Source organism: Oncorhynchus nerka, linkage group LG3, assembly GCF_034236695.1.
Source record: "Oncorhynchus nerka isolate Pitt River linkage group LG3, Oner_Uvic_2.0, whole genome shotgun sequence".
NCBI lineage: Eukaryota > Metazoa > Chordata > Actinopteri > Salmoniformes > Salmonidae > Oncorhynchus > Oncorhynchus nerka.
Genome location: NC_088398.1, coordinates 44,716,223 through 44,732,488, shown reverse-complemented (window position 1 = coordinate 44,732,488; position 16,266 = coordinate 44,716,223). Strand labels below are relative to the sequence as shown.

The 16,266-nt window shown below is 42.1% G+C and overlaps 1 protein-coding gene across 1 annotated transcript in view; it reads right to left on the bottom strand.

Annotated features, from left to right (window-relative positions):
• Window positions 1-16,266, bottom strand: part of LOC115108633 (sodium channel protein type 2 subunit alpha-like) — a 55,552-nt gene that overhangs the window by 27,017 nt on the left and 12,269 nt on the right. The window contains exons 2-14 of the mRNA XM_029633204.2: window positions 12,186-12,499; window positions 11,461-11,579; window positions 10,230-10,319; window positions 10,009-10,137; window positions 8,675-8,766; window positions 5,435-5,683; window positions 4,859-4,922; window positions 4,501-4,642; window positions 3,675-3,869; window positions 2,027-2,305; window positions 1,082-1,453; window positions 446-578; window positions 90-328 (exon numbers count right to left, since the gene is read on the bottom strand). Coding sequence (XP_029489064.1) covers window positions 90-328; window positions 446-578; window positions 1,082-1,453; window positions 2,027-2,305; window positions 3,675-3,869; window positions 4,501-4,642; window positions 4,859-4,922; window positions 5,435-5,683; window positions 8,675-8,766; window positions 10,009-10,137; window positions 10,230-10,319; window positions 11,461-11,579; window positions 12,186-12,449 — 2,367 coding nt within the window. The 5' untranslated portion in view covers window positions 12,450-12,499. The remainder of the gene's footprint in view (window positions 1-89; window positions 329-445; window positions 579-1,081; window positions 1,454-2,026; window positions 2,306-3,674; window positions 3,870-4,500; window positions 4,643-4,858; window positions 4,923-5,434; window positions 5,684-8,674; window positions 8,767-10,008; window positions 10,138-10,229; window positions 10,320-11,460; window positions 11,580-12,185; window positions 12,500-16,266) is intronic.

Genomic DNA, 16,266 nt, shown 5'->3' with positions numbered 1-16,266 from the left:
CAGTGACAACAGTAATTAACATGTCATGGCGATTCCAAAATGGCCGATTCAAAGCGATATGGCAAAAAACAATTGACGTGACTGCGTACCAGGTTTCCCACAGAAAGCATTTTTTTGAAATCCCCAGACATTGAGTGGTGCTCCATAGCCATGAACACTGTGTTGAGAACAATACATATGGTGATAGTCAGGTCTACAAACGGGTCCATCACGATCATCTTGACTGTCTTCTTGATCCTCAGCCATGCCGGACAACAGTCCCAGATGAGGAAGGTGTTGGCGAACTTGTACCAGCAAGGAGGGCACTCCTGTCTCGACTCTTCAAGTTCTGATACATATAGAGGAGAAATAACCGAAAACATGTGTTTTATGAATGTGTCCTCATTTAGTCTATTCATGCTATTTGTTTTAGGGGGTGTCTAGGGCATGGTATAGTCATACACACCTTCCATAGTGTTAGTTATAACACTAGCTACACTGAAGGCCCTCTGCCTGGCCCCTGGGTCCTCCAGGAAGTTCATAGAGGCATGGTACGATTCACATCGGGCCTTTCTGTACTCTGGCTCCGTAGTGTTGCCCTGGATGTACATAGATTCATCTGTTACATGAAGTTGCATCGTTTGGAAGCATCTTCCATGGATTGATAAGTCAACACAAACCAATTGCATCAGCAGTTGGCACAAAGTTATCACCAAAGATGGCCATGTTCAAGAGGCTTAATAATCGCTTAACCAGGATGTTATTATCTGTTAACCCCCCCAAAATACTGTATTTGCAAACACATCAATAGCAATACTGAAATAGGTTCGTACATATGTGGAATACATGACAATCTATATGAAAACTAGATCTGTTTAGACTGCCTTCTATTTCATTTGTTTAAACACATGTTATCTCTCAGTGTGTACATGTCGTGTATACCGTATAAGACCAAGGAAAACACGTGCAGTCAGAAAGGGAGAGAAGGGAATGCAACAATAGACACACTAGAACACCACAGCAGAACCACAGTAGAGGCTCGGCAGGTTGGAGACCGCACAGAGCTGGTCTAGGTCATCCAGGCTAAACCAAACTTCCTTACGTTGTCATCGGTAGAGGCTTTATCTACTGTCACCTCTGGCAGAAGGAGTCCCTCAGGTGATGTGGGAAGTGAAGCCCTGCCCACCAGGGACACCACCCCATTACAGTCCACGGAGCTGTGCTTCTTCCCATTGGCGGGCAACAGGACATGTGACGACATGCTGTTCTGGCTGAGGTTGCTGGAGCGCCGGTCGCTCTGCCGGGGGACAAACAGAGATCCCCGGCGACTGTCGTTGTCCTCGAAAGTACTGTTCTCGTCGTCGGCAAAGTCGTTCTCCGAGCCCATGTCTTGCGCTCTGTCCCGGAAGCTGAAGAGGCTTGCCTGGCTGTTTCTTCTGGATGAGAACAGGGGTCCACGGATACTCAGGAAGGACTGGGAGAGAAAGACATTCCTCAGTGCCTATCACTGGTATAAGCATGCGTTGAGAAGTGCAGTAATTTAAGATGGAAGAGCGGGTCCTGCAGATGATGATGATTGTGATGAAGATGACGCAATGATGTTGATTATCTCGAGGATGACCTCAGGGATAATATCAAAGGAAATGTGCAAGAGCATGAGGAAGAGGACAATGATGATTATGATGATAAGCACAATGCTGCTGCTTCTGCTGATGATGATAGGGATTATGATGATAAGGAAAATGTGGAATTGAGAGATGATGGTGCTGCTGAAAATGGAGAGGATAGCGTACGATGATATTGATAATGATGATGAAAATAATGATGATGATTATGATGAGGATGAGGATAAAATGTATCAAAAAGAAAACAAATAGAACTTAATGTTGATGATGATGCAAGTAATCCGTACGACAATCAGGGGTAGACTCACTAAGGAGTGTGCAGCATGCACAACATTACAGCAATACAGCGAACACACAACGTTTTGATTGCGAAAGGTAAAGATAGGGGAAAGGAGCAGGTTAAAAAAGAAGAGGAGCCTGACCTGGTGTGGTGTGGAACATCTCATGTCGTAGTTGAGCAGGTTGGAGGCATCTATGGAGAAGCGGAAACGACTCTTTTGCATACTGCCCTCAGACTCAGACCTGTGAAACTTGTCATTGTCCCCTCTCTCCTCCTCTTCTCTCTGCTTTTTCTTCTTGCGCCTGTTGCGTCTCTCTTTGGCACTCTTGGAACTGAGTTTGGAGGCCTCGGAGGAGGTGTCAGTGAGCTCCCCTCTCTCACTGAACTCCCCACTCTCACCTGCTGTCACCGCTGCCGCCGCCTGTAAGCCAATCAACACAGAGAAACCACTGTCGTCAAGGGCAACACAGGACTCAGCAGCAGCACATCAGAAATGACAGGAAAATATTGGAAGCTTATGCAGGGCATTTTCAGGTCATGGAAAAAATAAGATAACACTAACAATAAGATAACACTAACAAAATAAGATAACACTAACAATAAGATAACACTAACAATAAGATAACACTAACAAAATAAGATAACACTAACAATAAGATAACACTAACAATAAGATAACACTAACAAAATAAGATAACACTAACAATAAGATAACACTAACAATAAGATAACACTAACAATAAGATAACACTAACAATAAGATAACACTAACAATAAGATAACACTAACAATAAGATAACACTAACAATAAGATAACACTAACAAAATAAGATAACACTAACAATAAGATAACACTAACAATAAGATAACACTAACAAAATAAGATAACACTAACAATAAGATAACACTAACAATAAGATAACACTAACAATAAGATAACACTAACAATAAGATAACACTAACAATAAGATAACACTAACAATAAGATAACACTAACAATAAGATAACACTAACAATAAGATAACACTAACAATAAGATAACACTAACAATAAGATAACACTAACAAAATAAGATAACACTAACAATGATTTAAAACATTTGACTGTTAAAGACATTCCAAGGTTGTTGAAATGGGTGTGCTATAATTATGCAATAAGGCCAGAGGAGGTGTGGTATATGGCCAATATACTATGACTATAGGGCTGTTCTTATGCACGACGCAACGCAGAGTGCCTTGATATAGCCCTTAGCCGTGGTATATTGGCCATATATGACAAACCCAAGATGCCTTATTGCTATTATAAGCTGGTTACCAACGTAATTAGAAGATTAAAAATAAAATGTTTGTCACACCTGTGGTATAGAATCTGATATACCACGGCTTTCAGCCAATCAGCATTCAGGGCTTGAACCACCCAATTTATGATGGGATTTATATCGGTGACATTGTCATGTTCACTGGAATAATTATCGGACCAAGGCGCAGCGGAGGTTGAGTTCCACATCTTTATTTCTAAGTGAAACTTAAGCAAAACAAAACAACAAAGAAACAACGAAACGTGACTAAGTGGTGCACATGCACATGCACACAACACAAAATAATATCCCACAAACACAGGTGGGAAAAACAGCTACTTATATTTGATCCCCAATTAGAGACAATGATTACCAGCTGCCTCTAACTGGGAATCATACAAATCACCAACATCACCCCCAGTCACACCCTGACCTACTTCACCATATAGAAACAATGACTCTCTATGTTCAGGGCGTGACTGACATCTTGTACCTGTGCGTCCTCCTGTTGTCTCTTCAGCTTCTGAAACTCCTCCTCCTTCTGCTGAGCCTCCTCAATGGTGGCCTGGTTCTGCTCGTCGTAGGCCATGGCAACCACAGCCAGGATTAGGTTGATAAGATAGAAGGAGCCCAGGAAGATGACCAACACAAAGAAGATCATGTATGGCTTCCCAGCAGCCCTCAGGGTCTGGAAGAGCGACAGTGTGGAACAACACCGCTTATAACACATCTCTATCTCTCAGCGATACCCAAGAGATCCGCTACATATACTGTCAGAGCACAGAAACGGGCTCAAATAGGTCTGTCCAATGAAAACACAAGGAGTTCCTTCCACATGTTAAAAATAAAAAGCCTCCAATATCACATGGCATGAAGCAGACAAACCATAGCCTGGGCCCAAAGCCTGTTTTAGCCAGGGCAGCACCATAGAGGTAGCCTTGTGGAACCAGCCTGATCGCTGTGTTCACCATTCTGTAAATAGAATGGCAATCAGGCTGGTTCCACCAGGCTACCATTGAGGGCTTTCAACATTTTGAAGTAGTCAATTTGGTGGCAAACATTCCATATCTGCAGGTGGAAGTTAATCACCAACCTTGGTTTTATACGGTTCCTAATTAGATTATACACTCCAGCAAAGTAGGGGGTGGTATGCACATTATCAGTCTATTTAAAAACTGCCAGTACACTCAAAGTAGAAGAGACAGAAATGGACTACTTTAAAATGTAGATATTCCTCAAAGGTGCTGCCCATGCTGTCACCAAAGTGGCCATTGCAAAGACAGGAGATGAGCTCTCTAGTACATCTCTATGAGACAGACCTGCTGGTAGAGGTTCTCCCAGTAGTCCTGAGTCATCAGTCTGAACAGAGACAGGAAGGCCCAGCTGAACGTGTCAAAACTGGTGTAGCCGTAATCTGGGTTCCGGCCCGCTTTGATGCACCAGAATCCCTCTGGGCACAGCCTACAACAAACAACAAGCCAATCATAATCCCCATCTCTGCATTCACAATATCTGGTTTTCACAATAAGTCTATTTTGATGTTAAAGCACAAAGACATGCACGAGGACAAGCACACACGCACACATTCGCATGCATACGCAAACCACGCACATAAGCACAATTAATAATGCATCCTGACGATCAGATACAAAGACAGTAATGTGGGCTCGATCTTACCCGGCACCACTGCCATTTCCACAAAGCAAAGCATCTTTTTTACCTGGGAGGTAGTAATAATTTCCTACAGGAAAAAGAGACAAAATCAATCTTTCGCCAACTGCAAAAAGAATAAATGATTTCCATCCTCAATACCTTCACACAGCATTGTAACTAGAGAACAGTTCAAAGCTTTATTCACAAAAAAGCACTTTCTCTGGTCGTTAAAAATGCTCAATCTATTTTCTCCCCTCTTACCCCATGGTTGCCCGGGTCCTAGTGTTATGGCCATCAGGGTGCCACTGCCATTTTCCCCACTTGGGTGATGACTCAATACCCTCCGTGTTGACAAGCTAAACGTTCCACTAGTATCATCCACCAACAGGCAGTGTTATGATGAACCGCCAAACTACTTCCCACCAGAAGCTCTTACAAACCCCTCAGCCATTCCTGTCATTTTACATTACGCTCTTTAGCCAGGATCTGCTCGTTTGGCTGCTAGCAATGAGCTGTGACTCACACACTGTAGTCTGAGGCTAGTAGCATGGCCTTCACTAACCCTCCATTGACTGTCTGAAGCCAAAGAAACATGCTTACTGGGATCATTCATGTAATAGGTCCAGTTGAACGAGCTGGTCTTGTTGAGTTCCGTCCCATTAAAGTCGACTGAATCATCAAAGAGGTTGGTTGAGTTAAGAGGGATCCTTAAACATTTGTTTCTTAAATTCCCCATGAACAGCTGCAGCCCTACTAGGGCAAAGACACTTAGGCAGAATACAGTGAGGATCATCACGTCTGACAGTTTCTTCACTGACTGGATCAGCGCTCCCACAATGGTCTTCAGGCCTGCAGGACACGACAGAACCTCACTGTTATTCGCATAGGAGTCTTATACAGTGTATGCAAAGAAGACACCTTCATTTGTACACAATGTAAACATCACAGCATGAAACAGCATGTCTGTTGCTTCATATGTTAAAAAAAAACAAATGTGTGGATGTGTCCAAAAGCAGCTGCTCATATAATTGTCAGAGATTGGAACGCTGGCAGTGCGGTCCAATTCGATTAGTCGATGGGTCGTACACCACAAGGATGAGGTTTCATCTGTTACCCCTAGGGTTGCAAAGGGAGGGTATATTACTGGAAACGTTCAAAGTTTACCAGTAAACTACCAGAATTTTGGTATCATTCATTTATTATAATTATTTCAAGACATCTAGACATCATTTATTTCAAGACATCTAGTGGCCCTTTGGGGATATGTCTGTAATTATCTCTGACCTCTGTGTGGCCTTATCACATGTCAAATATATGACATCATTAAATAAGATGATTTAAAAATATAAAACAACAAAGCTGTTAAACATTATCTTAAATATAAACCATCAACTTAGTGAATACTATTGGTGTTTAATATTAGCATTTCAGCATAATATCCTTTATATATTTTTTGCAAACTTTATATTTATTGTACTAGGTCAATATGTATTTGTTATCAACGTTTTGGCGTCAAACTGATGGCAGTTGTGAAGAAAAGACAATAGCTGGAATAATTGCAGAGTTAAATGAAAATAATGCCACTGTTGATTAGATGTTTTTTTTCATTAATTAGGCAATTTTCTTTAAAACCATATGGTCTATCTACTAGAAACTCAGACAATACGGACACATACATACAAAATGAATACTATATGTGATTTTTTTTTTTTTTAAGTTATTCAATTATGAATTACCAAATGTACGATATATTGCAGTGGATTTTCTGTTAATTACCCAAATTACTGAAGATTCTGGCAACTTTGGTAAATTACCGATATCTTTGCAACCCTAGTTATCCCATGTGCTTTTCTCCACTAGAGTTATATGAGCCATTATAAGCACATCATCTTTTCCGTCTAAGATCAAAATCCCAGTAATATGTTTATAGCACACATCCATAAATGACAATGCAGCTTAAAATAAAGTTATTTATTGCTCCACAGGTGATTATAAAAACCAATATGGCTACTCATAGTTGTTATAATGTCCAGGCAGTTCTCACCACAATTGACATACTGTGCATTCGGAGAGTATTCAGACCCCTTTCCTTTTTTCACATGTTGTTACGTTGCAGCCTTATTCTAAAATGGATTAAATACAAATAAAAAACTCATCAATCTACGCACAATACCACATAATGGCAAAGCAAAAACAGTTTTACTTTTATTTTAGCAAATGTATAACTGAAATATAACATTTACTTAAGTATTCAGAAGCTTTGCTATGAGGTGCATCCTGCTTTCATTGATCATCCTTGAGATGTTTCTACAACTTGACTGGAGCACCTGAGGTCAATTCAATTGATTAGACATGATTTGGAAAGGCACACACCTATCTATATAAGGTCCAACAGTTGACAGCGCAGGTCAGAGCAAAAACCAAGCCATGAGGTCGAAAGAGTTTTCCGTAGAGCTCTGAGAATAAGATTGTGTCGAGGCAAAGATCTGGGGATGGGTACCTATACATTTCTGCAACATTGAAAGTCTCCAAGAACGGCCTCCAACATTCTTAAATGGATGAAGTTTGTAACCACCAAGACTTCTTAAAGCTGGCCAAGCAATCGGGGGAGAAGGATCTTGGTCAGGGAGGTGACCAAGTACCTGATGGTCACTCTGACAGAGATCCAGAGTTCCTCTGTGGAGATGGGAGAACCTTCCAGAAGGACAACAATCGCAGCACTCCATCAATCAGGCCTTTATGGTAGAGTAGCCGGATGTAAGTCACTCTTCAGTAAAAGGCCCACGACAGCCCACTTGGAGTTTGCCAAAAGGCACGTAAAGGTCTCTCAGACTATGAGAAACAATATTTTTTAGTCTGATGTAACCAAGATTGAACTCTTTGGCCTGAATGCCAAGCATCATGTCTAGAGGAAGCCTGGCACCATCCCTACGGTGAAGCATGGTGGTGGCAGCATCATGCTGTGGGGATGTTTTTTAGTGGCATGGACTGGGAGACTAATCATGATCGAAGGAAAGATGAACGGAGAAAAGTACAGAGAGATCCTTGATGAAAACCTGCTCCAGAGCACTCAGACTGGGGTGCAACAGGACAACGACCCTAAGCACACAGCCAAGACAAGTCTCTGAATGTCCTTGAGTGGCCCAGCCAGAGCCTGGACTTGAACCTGATTGAAAAAAAACTATTGAATCCATTTTAGAAGAAGGCTGTAACGTAACAAAATGAGGAAAAAGTCAAGGGGTCTGAATACTTTCCAAATGCACTGTATGTATGCTGTACTGTAGATATGCCAGTGTGCTATAAACCTTACTAAGAGCTTGGATCAGAAAATATGACTCAGAGTACAATAACAAAAGCATGCATGTCTGTGAGGGTGGACATGCATCACGATTAGCTCTGACATATGACACACCCTTACTAGACCAACAGCACAGTCGGGAGCAGTTGAATGAAGGCAGACACCCCAGTCAGGGAGGACAATGACAAACAACCATCCCAAACAGCAAAGGAAGGAGAGGAGAGCTGGACAGCACCACAAACGCAATTACACAAGCTGGATGTAAACAGTCTCATGCAAACAAAATCGACTAGACCCCCAAGTCTGTTCTGGAGAAATAAACAAATTAAGTAATAAAATAGTAGGTCTAAAAGCAGGGAATCCTTTCCATTTCAAGGAACTGCTTCAGATTACTGCTTTTACTGGCCACATTACAACATGAGAGGCAAACCATCAGACCTAAATAAAAACGTAAAGGTGAAGTGACCCTTAAACTTTGATGGAGTGAGTAGTACATTACCACCCTTTGGCCCCTAAACCTTAACCCTTAACCTTGCTCTCACCTGGGATGACCGATATAGTTTTCAAAGCTCGGAGAACCCTGAACGTTCTCAGTGCTGAGACATTGCCCAGGTCCACAAACTCTGTGACATATCTGTAATAAGGGGTAGGTCACAAACAGACGCCATGACAGGACAACAGGGAGCAGTCGGAGGAAACATGACACAAGGAAGGGGCTGGCTGACAACTGGCAGCAGGCACTCCTTACCTGGGATAACTGAAATAGTTTTCAAAGCTCTTAGTACTCTGAAAGTGCGAAGAGCTGAAACATTGCCTAGGTTTACAAACTCTGTTACATACCTGCAGGAAAATTCACAATTACAATAGAGCTTGTGTAGTTCAGGAAAAAAGACATTCATGTTACATGGCAAGGGCCCCTCAAACACCATTAGGTGGGATAGACAATAGGTGTGAGGAGTCTGAGGACAAGGATTAACACTATCAAAGTTCACGTTAGTCTGAGCAGTATGAGTGCCTCAATATTCATCATGTCTACATGGTTTTGTACATACAGGAACTTGCAACCATCCTAACGCAGTATTGCAATACGACTGTTCTCTTGTGTAAGTCACCAACAATGAATGCACTAACAACACAAAGAATAAACCAAGGTGGCATGTTGCCCCTGAACAACAAACAGAATCGATGTTGTAATCTAAATCGACATTCACCCTGTACTTGTTGTAAGTCATCTGCCTCAAGCAGCAAAAACAAACCGTAGTGAAGTCTGGTAGGTGTTAGTAGAAATACATGTAGGCAAAATTACTAGCAGTGTAGAAGTGGCTTTGTTGTGAGAATGTTTTATAGTGAACATTAGTGACTGTACAGCAGGGGTCCCCAATTACATTCAGCCTGGGCCTATTTTTCCTTGAGCGGATGGTCGGGGGGCCAGGACAAAGTTATAAATCATTTGTATACTGCAAATTCACCGCAAGAATTACGAACATATTTAGTATTTGACAAAAAAAAGAATAATTTCAAACCTTGATTACATTGGGATACAATCACATATGCCTCTCTATTTATGCTTGGGAATGCTTGGGAACAGATTTCCTAAATTTAAATCACTTTTGGGTTAATTTTCGAGTGATTTTACAGTCTTTTATGTCCAACAACGAAAATTATAAACAAAACATATATACTTTGGGGGCCAAATAAAATAACCCGCGTGCTGAATTTGGATCGCGGGCTGCCTATTGGGGAACCCCGGTGGACAGTGTTGCCAATAGTTACACACTGTAGGTAAGTAATAATATCAGAAGCTAATAATAGTCCTTATTAAAGCTACAGACGACTCCTATTACTGATCATAACAGGAAAATGAGAGAATACTTACGCCATGACAATAACACAGAAATCCAACCAGTTCCATGGGTCTCGGAGAAAGGTAAACTTCCCTACACAGAAGCCCCTTGCCAGAATTTTTATAAGAGATTCAAATGTATAGATTCCAGTGAATGTGTACCTGTTGGAAACAAAGAGGACTGTTTAGTCTACATAGATTACTGTGTGTGTATTGTGGAAGAGTGTCGATTTCGGGGTAAGAAAATGACTTACTCGACATTCTTTGTCCAGTCTGGGGGCTGACTCAGGGTCATAAACGCACAGTTGGTAAGGATAGTCAACATGATTACCATGCTGAACAATGTGGAGGCAGTTGTCAAGGAAACTGAACTGTCCAGACCTATTGATTCAATATTCATTACACATATCATGCAATACAACACTTGACTTTGGCATAAAACGTACACCTCTCACAACTAGGTGATAATGCCCGAGAAGCCTGTGTTTGGAGGATATATTGTGCCACCGCCTTCGAGGGCCTTATCACTTTTATACAACGGGTTACCAACATATTCAAATAATGATTGACATATTTTTGTTGAACATTTTATTTTGATGCATTTTCAGTCTTTTTGTTCACTATCTATGGACGCTACCCAGTCGGTCAGTCTTTTTGTTCTGTATCTAGAGACGCGACCCAGTTGTTCAGTCATTCGTTCGAAATGTGCTATTACAAATACTGGCTGGCAACGTTCTTATCCCTTGCACAAAAAGTGCAGCCAGAATAACAGCAAAGTAGCTGCATTTGCGCTTGTTTAAGCTGTTGTCTGGATACATTTATTTGGATACATCCATAACAATGAGCTAATGAGGCACAAATCTCCGTTGTTGATTGAAAATGAAATGTTGGTCTAAAAGAAATGTGAGAAATGTGATAATGTATAGATGCTTTTTATAGTGGAGATCAAGTTTATAAATTGCTTGGCTGGGCTGATGGGACAGTGAATTGCGCAGTTAACAGGCATTTTAACGTCATAGATTTAGCCGGTGGTAAGTTGTGGAATAGACACTGGCTGGAATGTGGTTTCAACCAATCAGCATTCAGGATTAGACCCACGCGTTGTATAAAGTGCATTATAAACTGGGTGGTTCGATCCCTGAATGCTGATTGACTGACAGCCATGGTATATAAGACCATATAACACGGGTGTATTTTTACTGCTCTAATTACGTTGGTAACCAGTTTATCATAGCAATAAGGCAGCTCAGGAGTTTGTGGTATATGGCCAATATACCACGGCTAAGGGCTGTGTCCAGGCACTCCGCTTTGCGTTGTGTATAAGAACAACCCTTAGCCGTGGTATGTTGGCCATATACACCCCCCCGGCCTTAATGCTTAAATCATTATCTGTACAAACAAGATACAGACATGCAATATAGGACACATATTTATTTGACCTCAAAAACATTAAATGTGGTTAATCCTTTTCTAATCGAAGGATATGAGTGTACCAAAACCTTAATTGATATTCTTCTAAGAGGGTTGAAGGGGTTTAAGACATACAATGCAGGAGTGGCGTTGAAGCGGAAGATGGCCTTCCCTCGGTTCAACACTATAAAGGTCTGTGAGAAAGAGAGAGAGAGAGAGAGAGAGAGAGAGAGAGAGAGAGAGAGAGAGAGAGAGAGAGAGAGAGAGAGAGAGAGAGAGAGAGAGAGTGTCAACACATATTCCTGGTCACTTATGAGTGATGGAAATTATTCACAAAAAGAAGGATAACACAACACCAGCTTCTGTTATTGCTATAACACACATTGTAGAGCACAGTGGTACTCTGTGGTGTCGTGATATGTCTCCCCTGAAATTGTCAGACGGGAGCCCTATCAATCATAGCTTTTCTGTCACCTTGGATACAAAAGCTCTGGATGGATGACAGTGTGCTTCATCACATTGTCCTACATAATAACAACTGAACTTGGATCTGACAACAGAGATAGCCTGTGCTACTGCAACTCTGGGTAATCACAGTGCCTGACACATAGAGATATCTCACTGCACAGAATACACATGACAGGATAGACAGTACTAGTTTGCATAAACATAAACTCTCTGCTCAAAATATGACATGGATCCAAATGCTTTCCAATACTGCCTTAACCCTTCACAACTCATCCAAACATCCTCTCCTTGGTTTCAAAGCCCAGCTCTTTGGGATGACCAATCCCACTCACTTTCTGATTGCTGTAGAAGGTGTCCAAGTCCTCCAGTGGTGTAGACACCAATCCTTTGGGAATGTCCCCATATATGAGTGGCAGTGATTTGCCAGCCTCCAGGTCACTGCTGGGCTTAGGCCCGTCGTCGTCATCGTTGTTGGGCTTCGCCTTGGACTTCTTAGCGTTCTCGTCAGCGATCCGCCTCTCGATGGCATCGAGGGACTCACGACAAAATGGGCGGAAGCTGTCTGGTCCTGGCGGTACAAGCAGCTGTTCCATCATTTCATCCTGCACTTTCAGAGTGAACGGCTAGCCTCCTGCATTAGAAAGAGCTGAAGAAACAAGAGGGAGAAACTCCAGTAAGAGGCAAGTGTAGTGACTGAGCGTCGACTACTGAGGCAATGATATCCTAAAAACTACATTCAACCTGAAAAAATATTTCTGTTGCAGGAAATGTGCAACCTTTATAAGTGCCTAACACACTGCCTTGGACAATATGATTCCATTATAATCTTACACTTACAATCATCCAATATCACACAGGTACCAGTGAGAAGGAAAACAAAAATGCTTTCCATGCCACTCTTTGGCGGCCAAACCATCAATATGAGGTACTTCACAGTCTATTCTACACACCTATCACTTCACTTTTTCTAAAGAAAACAACCCAATGAGTGGAGGGGAGATCTGGCTGTGGACAGATCCCACAGAGGACAAGTAGCTGGTCCTAAAAAGTCTAGAGAGACCTGCCCATGCTCTTCAATCCACAGTAACTACCTGGGGAAAACTCAGTCAGATGTGACATTATAATACATGGGATTAAACGGAGGGATTTCGCATCAGATGCGACTTCTAGTTTAACCCATTACTCTCTGTTCCAGAGCCAATCACACAGACAACAGCTAGGAGGCATGGTCTCGTCCAGAGCCCAAAGTTTCCACTATAAAATGTCACAGTGTAAAGAGTAGGGACGAGACAGAGGGAGAGGCTGAGTTTCCAAATCGACTCAGAGAGTAGTAACATGATGCACAGGGACACTCCGATGGCGATATCAAGCATCCCTTTACTACTGCTTATTCTGCATCTGTCACATCTGCTTTATCACTTTGTCATTGGCTTTACAGTGCAATAAAACACATTGTTTGTCTTGTCGGATCCAAGAAATCAATCACTAACACACTGGTCAATGCTGGATTGGATTTAACATAAATCACGTCAATATGTCAACATAGTAAAACCCACCAAGGGATTTAGTGAAACGAAAGCAGTTGTTGTAACCTCTGTTTGAGGTGTCTTTGTGCTCTGTCATGGCAGATTATCATATCTCCCCATATTCTTCATGTGAGTGGTGGTGTTGTGGGTTGTGAATATTAATGATTTGAAAAGCAAATAAATACATTAAATACATTATACTAGAAATACCTTTATTATCACAGCTGTGAGGAGCTAGTTTGACTCTTTAGCCAGCTGTGCACAAATTGACCCTGAATTTGGAATGAACTCATAAGTGCCTATGATCGCCATTAGTACTGTATGCAACTCACACATCTTCTAATCAATTTAATGGCTAGTAGGCGCATATAATTTTCCTTCATTAAATTGAAAAAGTCATCAAGAAATGGCTTTCCAGTAAAAGTTTTTCTGTACAGAATTTGCCAGTTGTAACTGTGTACGAAATTCAGCCACAGTAGCTTATTTAAAATTCATCCTATTGTTGGCCTTACTGCATATGACAAATTGACCTAAAAGCCAAAGCCAAAGCCAACCTTTATACTATAGTTACCAAAAGGACAAAAATACATTTTGAAAACATTCAGACTACTCTATTCTGTACAGTACATCTTCCAAATGGGATAGGAGATATATATATATTCACAACAGTTGAATAAAGAGTTTCACAACAGTTTCATTAGGACATAGTCATGGCATGCATATTGCTTGTGGTTACACACCTGAGTGCATGCACTGAAGGAGCAGAGCACATGCACAAGTAGCAGCAGTTATGAAAATAGTGCAATGAACAGCTGACACCTGCTTCCTGAATAATAGAACCAATTATTCAGAATTAAATATTTTATATTGTAAAACAAAATAAAGCATAGATTTCATATTCAAGCCTTGAGGGGTGACAAATCTATCTAATATAGCCAAGATTTTCATTTTCTATGTCCGAAAACAGCTTCTGGGCATAAGATTTGGATGAAGATTTTTACTTCAACAAGTCAGCAGCTGTTGGATGTACGTGCTCATTCCGGACCAGTCCCTAATCCCCGGGACTCAAAACAGAAAGAGACGGTGCAAGAGAGGCAAAAGAGTGGGCTCCCTGATGAGACTACGTCGGTGAGTAAATGAAATGCCTCTACCCTCTGTTCTATAGGTGAACGTACAATCACTATCCTATCAACGGGACCTGAAGAACAAGGACTTTGTCAAGAGTGCTTTGTCAAGAGTGCTTTGTCAAGAGTGCTTTGTCAAGAGTGAACGGCAGCTTCAGGTAAGGTTAAGGGGGAGGCGTGTGTCTCTTTGCTAACAATAGCTAGTGTGTGATCTCTAATATTAAGGAAGTCTCAAGGTTTTGCTTGCCTGAGTTAGAATACCTCATGATAAACTGCAGACCATACTATTTCCAAAGAGAGTTTTCATCTATATTGTAGCTATCTATTTACCACAACAATCCGGTGCTGGCACTAAGACTGCACTCAATGAGCAGAAATGCTTACTTACAGGCCCTAACCAATGGTGCGAAAAAAAGGTATGTGTGTGTGTGAAGGTAAGTAAAGAAATAAAACAACAGTAAAAAGACATTTGAAAAAAGAGTAGCAAGGCTATAAACAGACACCTCTTAGTCAGGCTTATTGAGGTAGTATGTACATGTAGGTATCATTAAAGTGACAATGCATATATGATGAACAGAGAGTAGCAGAAGTGTAAAAAGAGGGGTTGGCGGGTGGTGGGACACAATGCAGATAGCCCGGTTAGCCAATGTACGGGAGCACTGGTTGGTCGGCCCAATTGAGGTAGTATGTACATGAATGCATAGTTAAAGTGACTATGCATATAAGATAAACAGAGAGTAGCAGCAGCATAAAAGAGGGGTTGGGGGGGCACACAATGCAAATAGTCCGGGTAACCATTTGGTTACCTGTTCAAGAGTCTTATGGCTTGGGGGTAATAACTGTTGAGAAGCCTTTTTGTCCTAGACTTGGCACTTCGGTACCGCTTGCCATGCGGTAGTAGAGAGAACAGTCTATGACTGGGGTGGCTGGGGTCTTTGACAATTTTTTAGGGCCTTCCTCTGACACCGCCTGGTGTAGAGATGCTGGATGGCAGGCAGTTTAGCCCCAGTGATGTACTGGGCTCTACGCACCTCTGATGTGGATTGCGGTCGGAGGCCGAGCAATTGCCGTACCAGGAGTGATGCACCACTCAGGATGCTCTCGATGTTGCAGCTGTAAAACCTTTTGAGGATCTCAGGACCCATGCCAAATCCTTTAAGTTTCCTGAGGGGGAATAGGCTTTGTCGTGCCCTCTTCACGACTGTCTTGGTGTGTTTGGACCAATCATATTTGTTGGTGATGTGGACACCAAGGAATTTGAAGCTCTCAACCTGCTCCACTACAGCCCCGTCGATGAGAATGGGGACGTGCTCGGTGCTCCTTTTCCTGTAGTCCACAATCATCTCCTTAGTCTTGGTTACGTTGAGGGATAGGTTGTTATTCTGGCACCACCCGGCCAGGTCTCTGACCTCCTCCCTATAGGCTGTCTCGTCTTTGTCGGTGATCAGGCCTACCACTGTTGTGTCATCAGCAAACTTAATGATGGTGTTGGAGTCGTGCCTGGCCATGCAGTCGTGGTTGAACAGGGAGTACAGGAGGGGACTGAGCACGCACCCCTGGGGAGCTCCAGTGTTGAGGATCAGCGTGGCAGATGTGTTGTTACCTACCCTCACCACCTGGGGGCGACCTGTCAGGAAGTCCAGGATCCAGTTGCAGAGGGAGGTGTTTAGTCCCAGGTTCCTTAGCTTGGTGATGAGCTTTGAGGGTACTATGGTGTTGAACGCCGAGCTGTAATCAATGAACAGCATTCTCACATAGGTGTT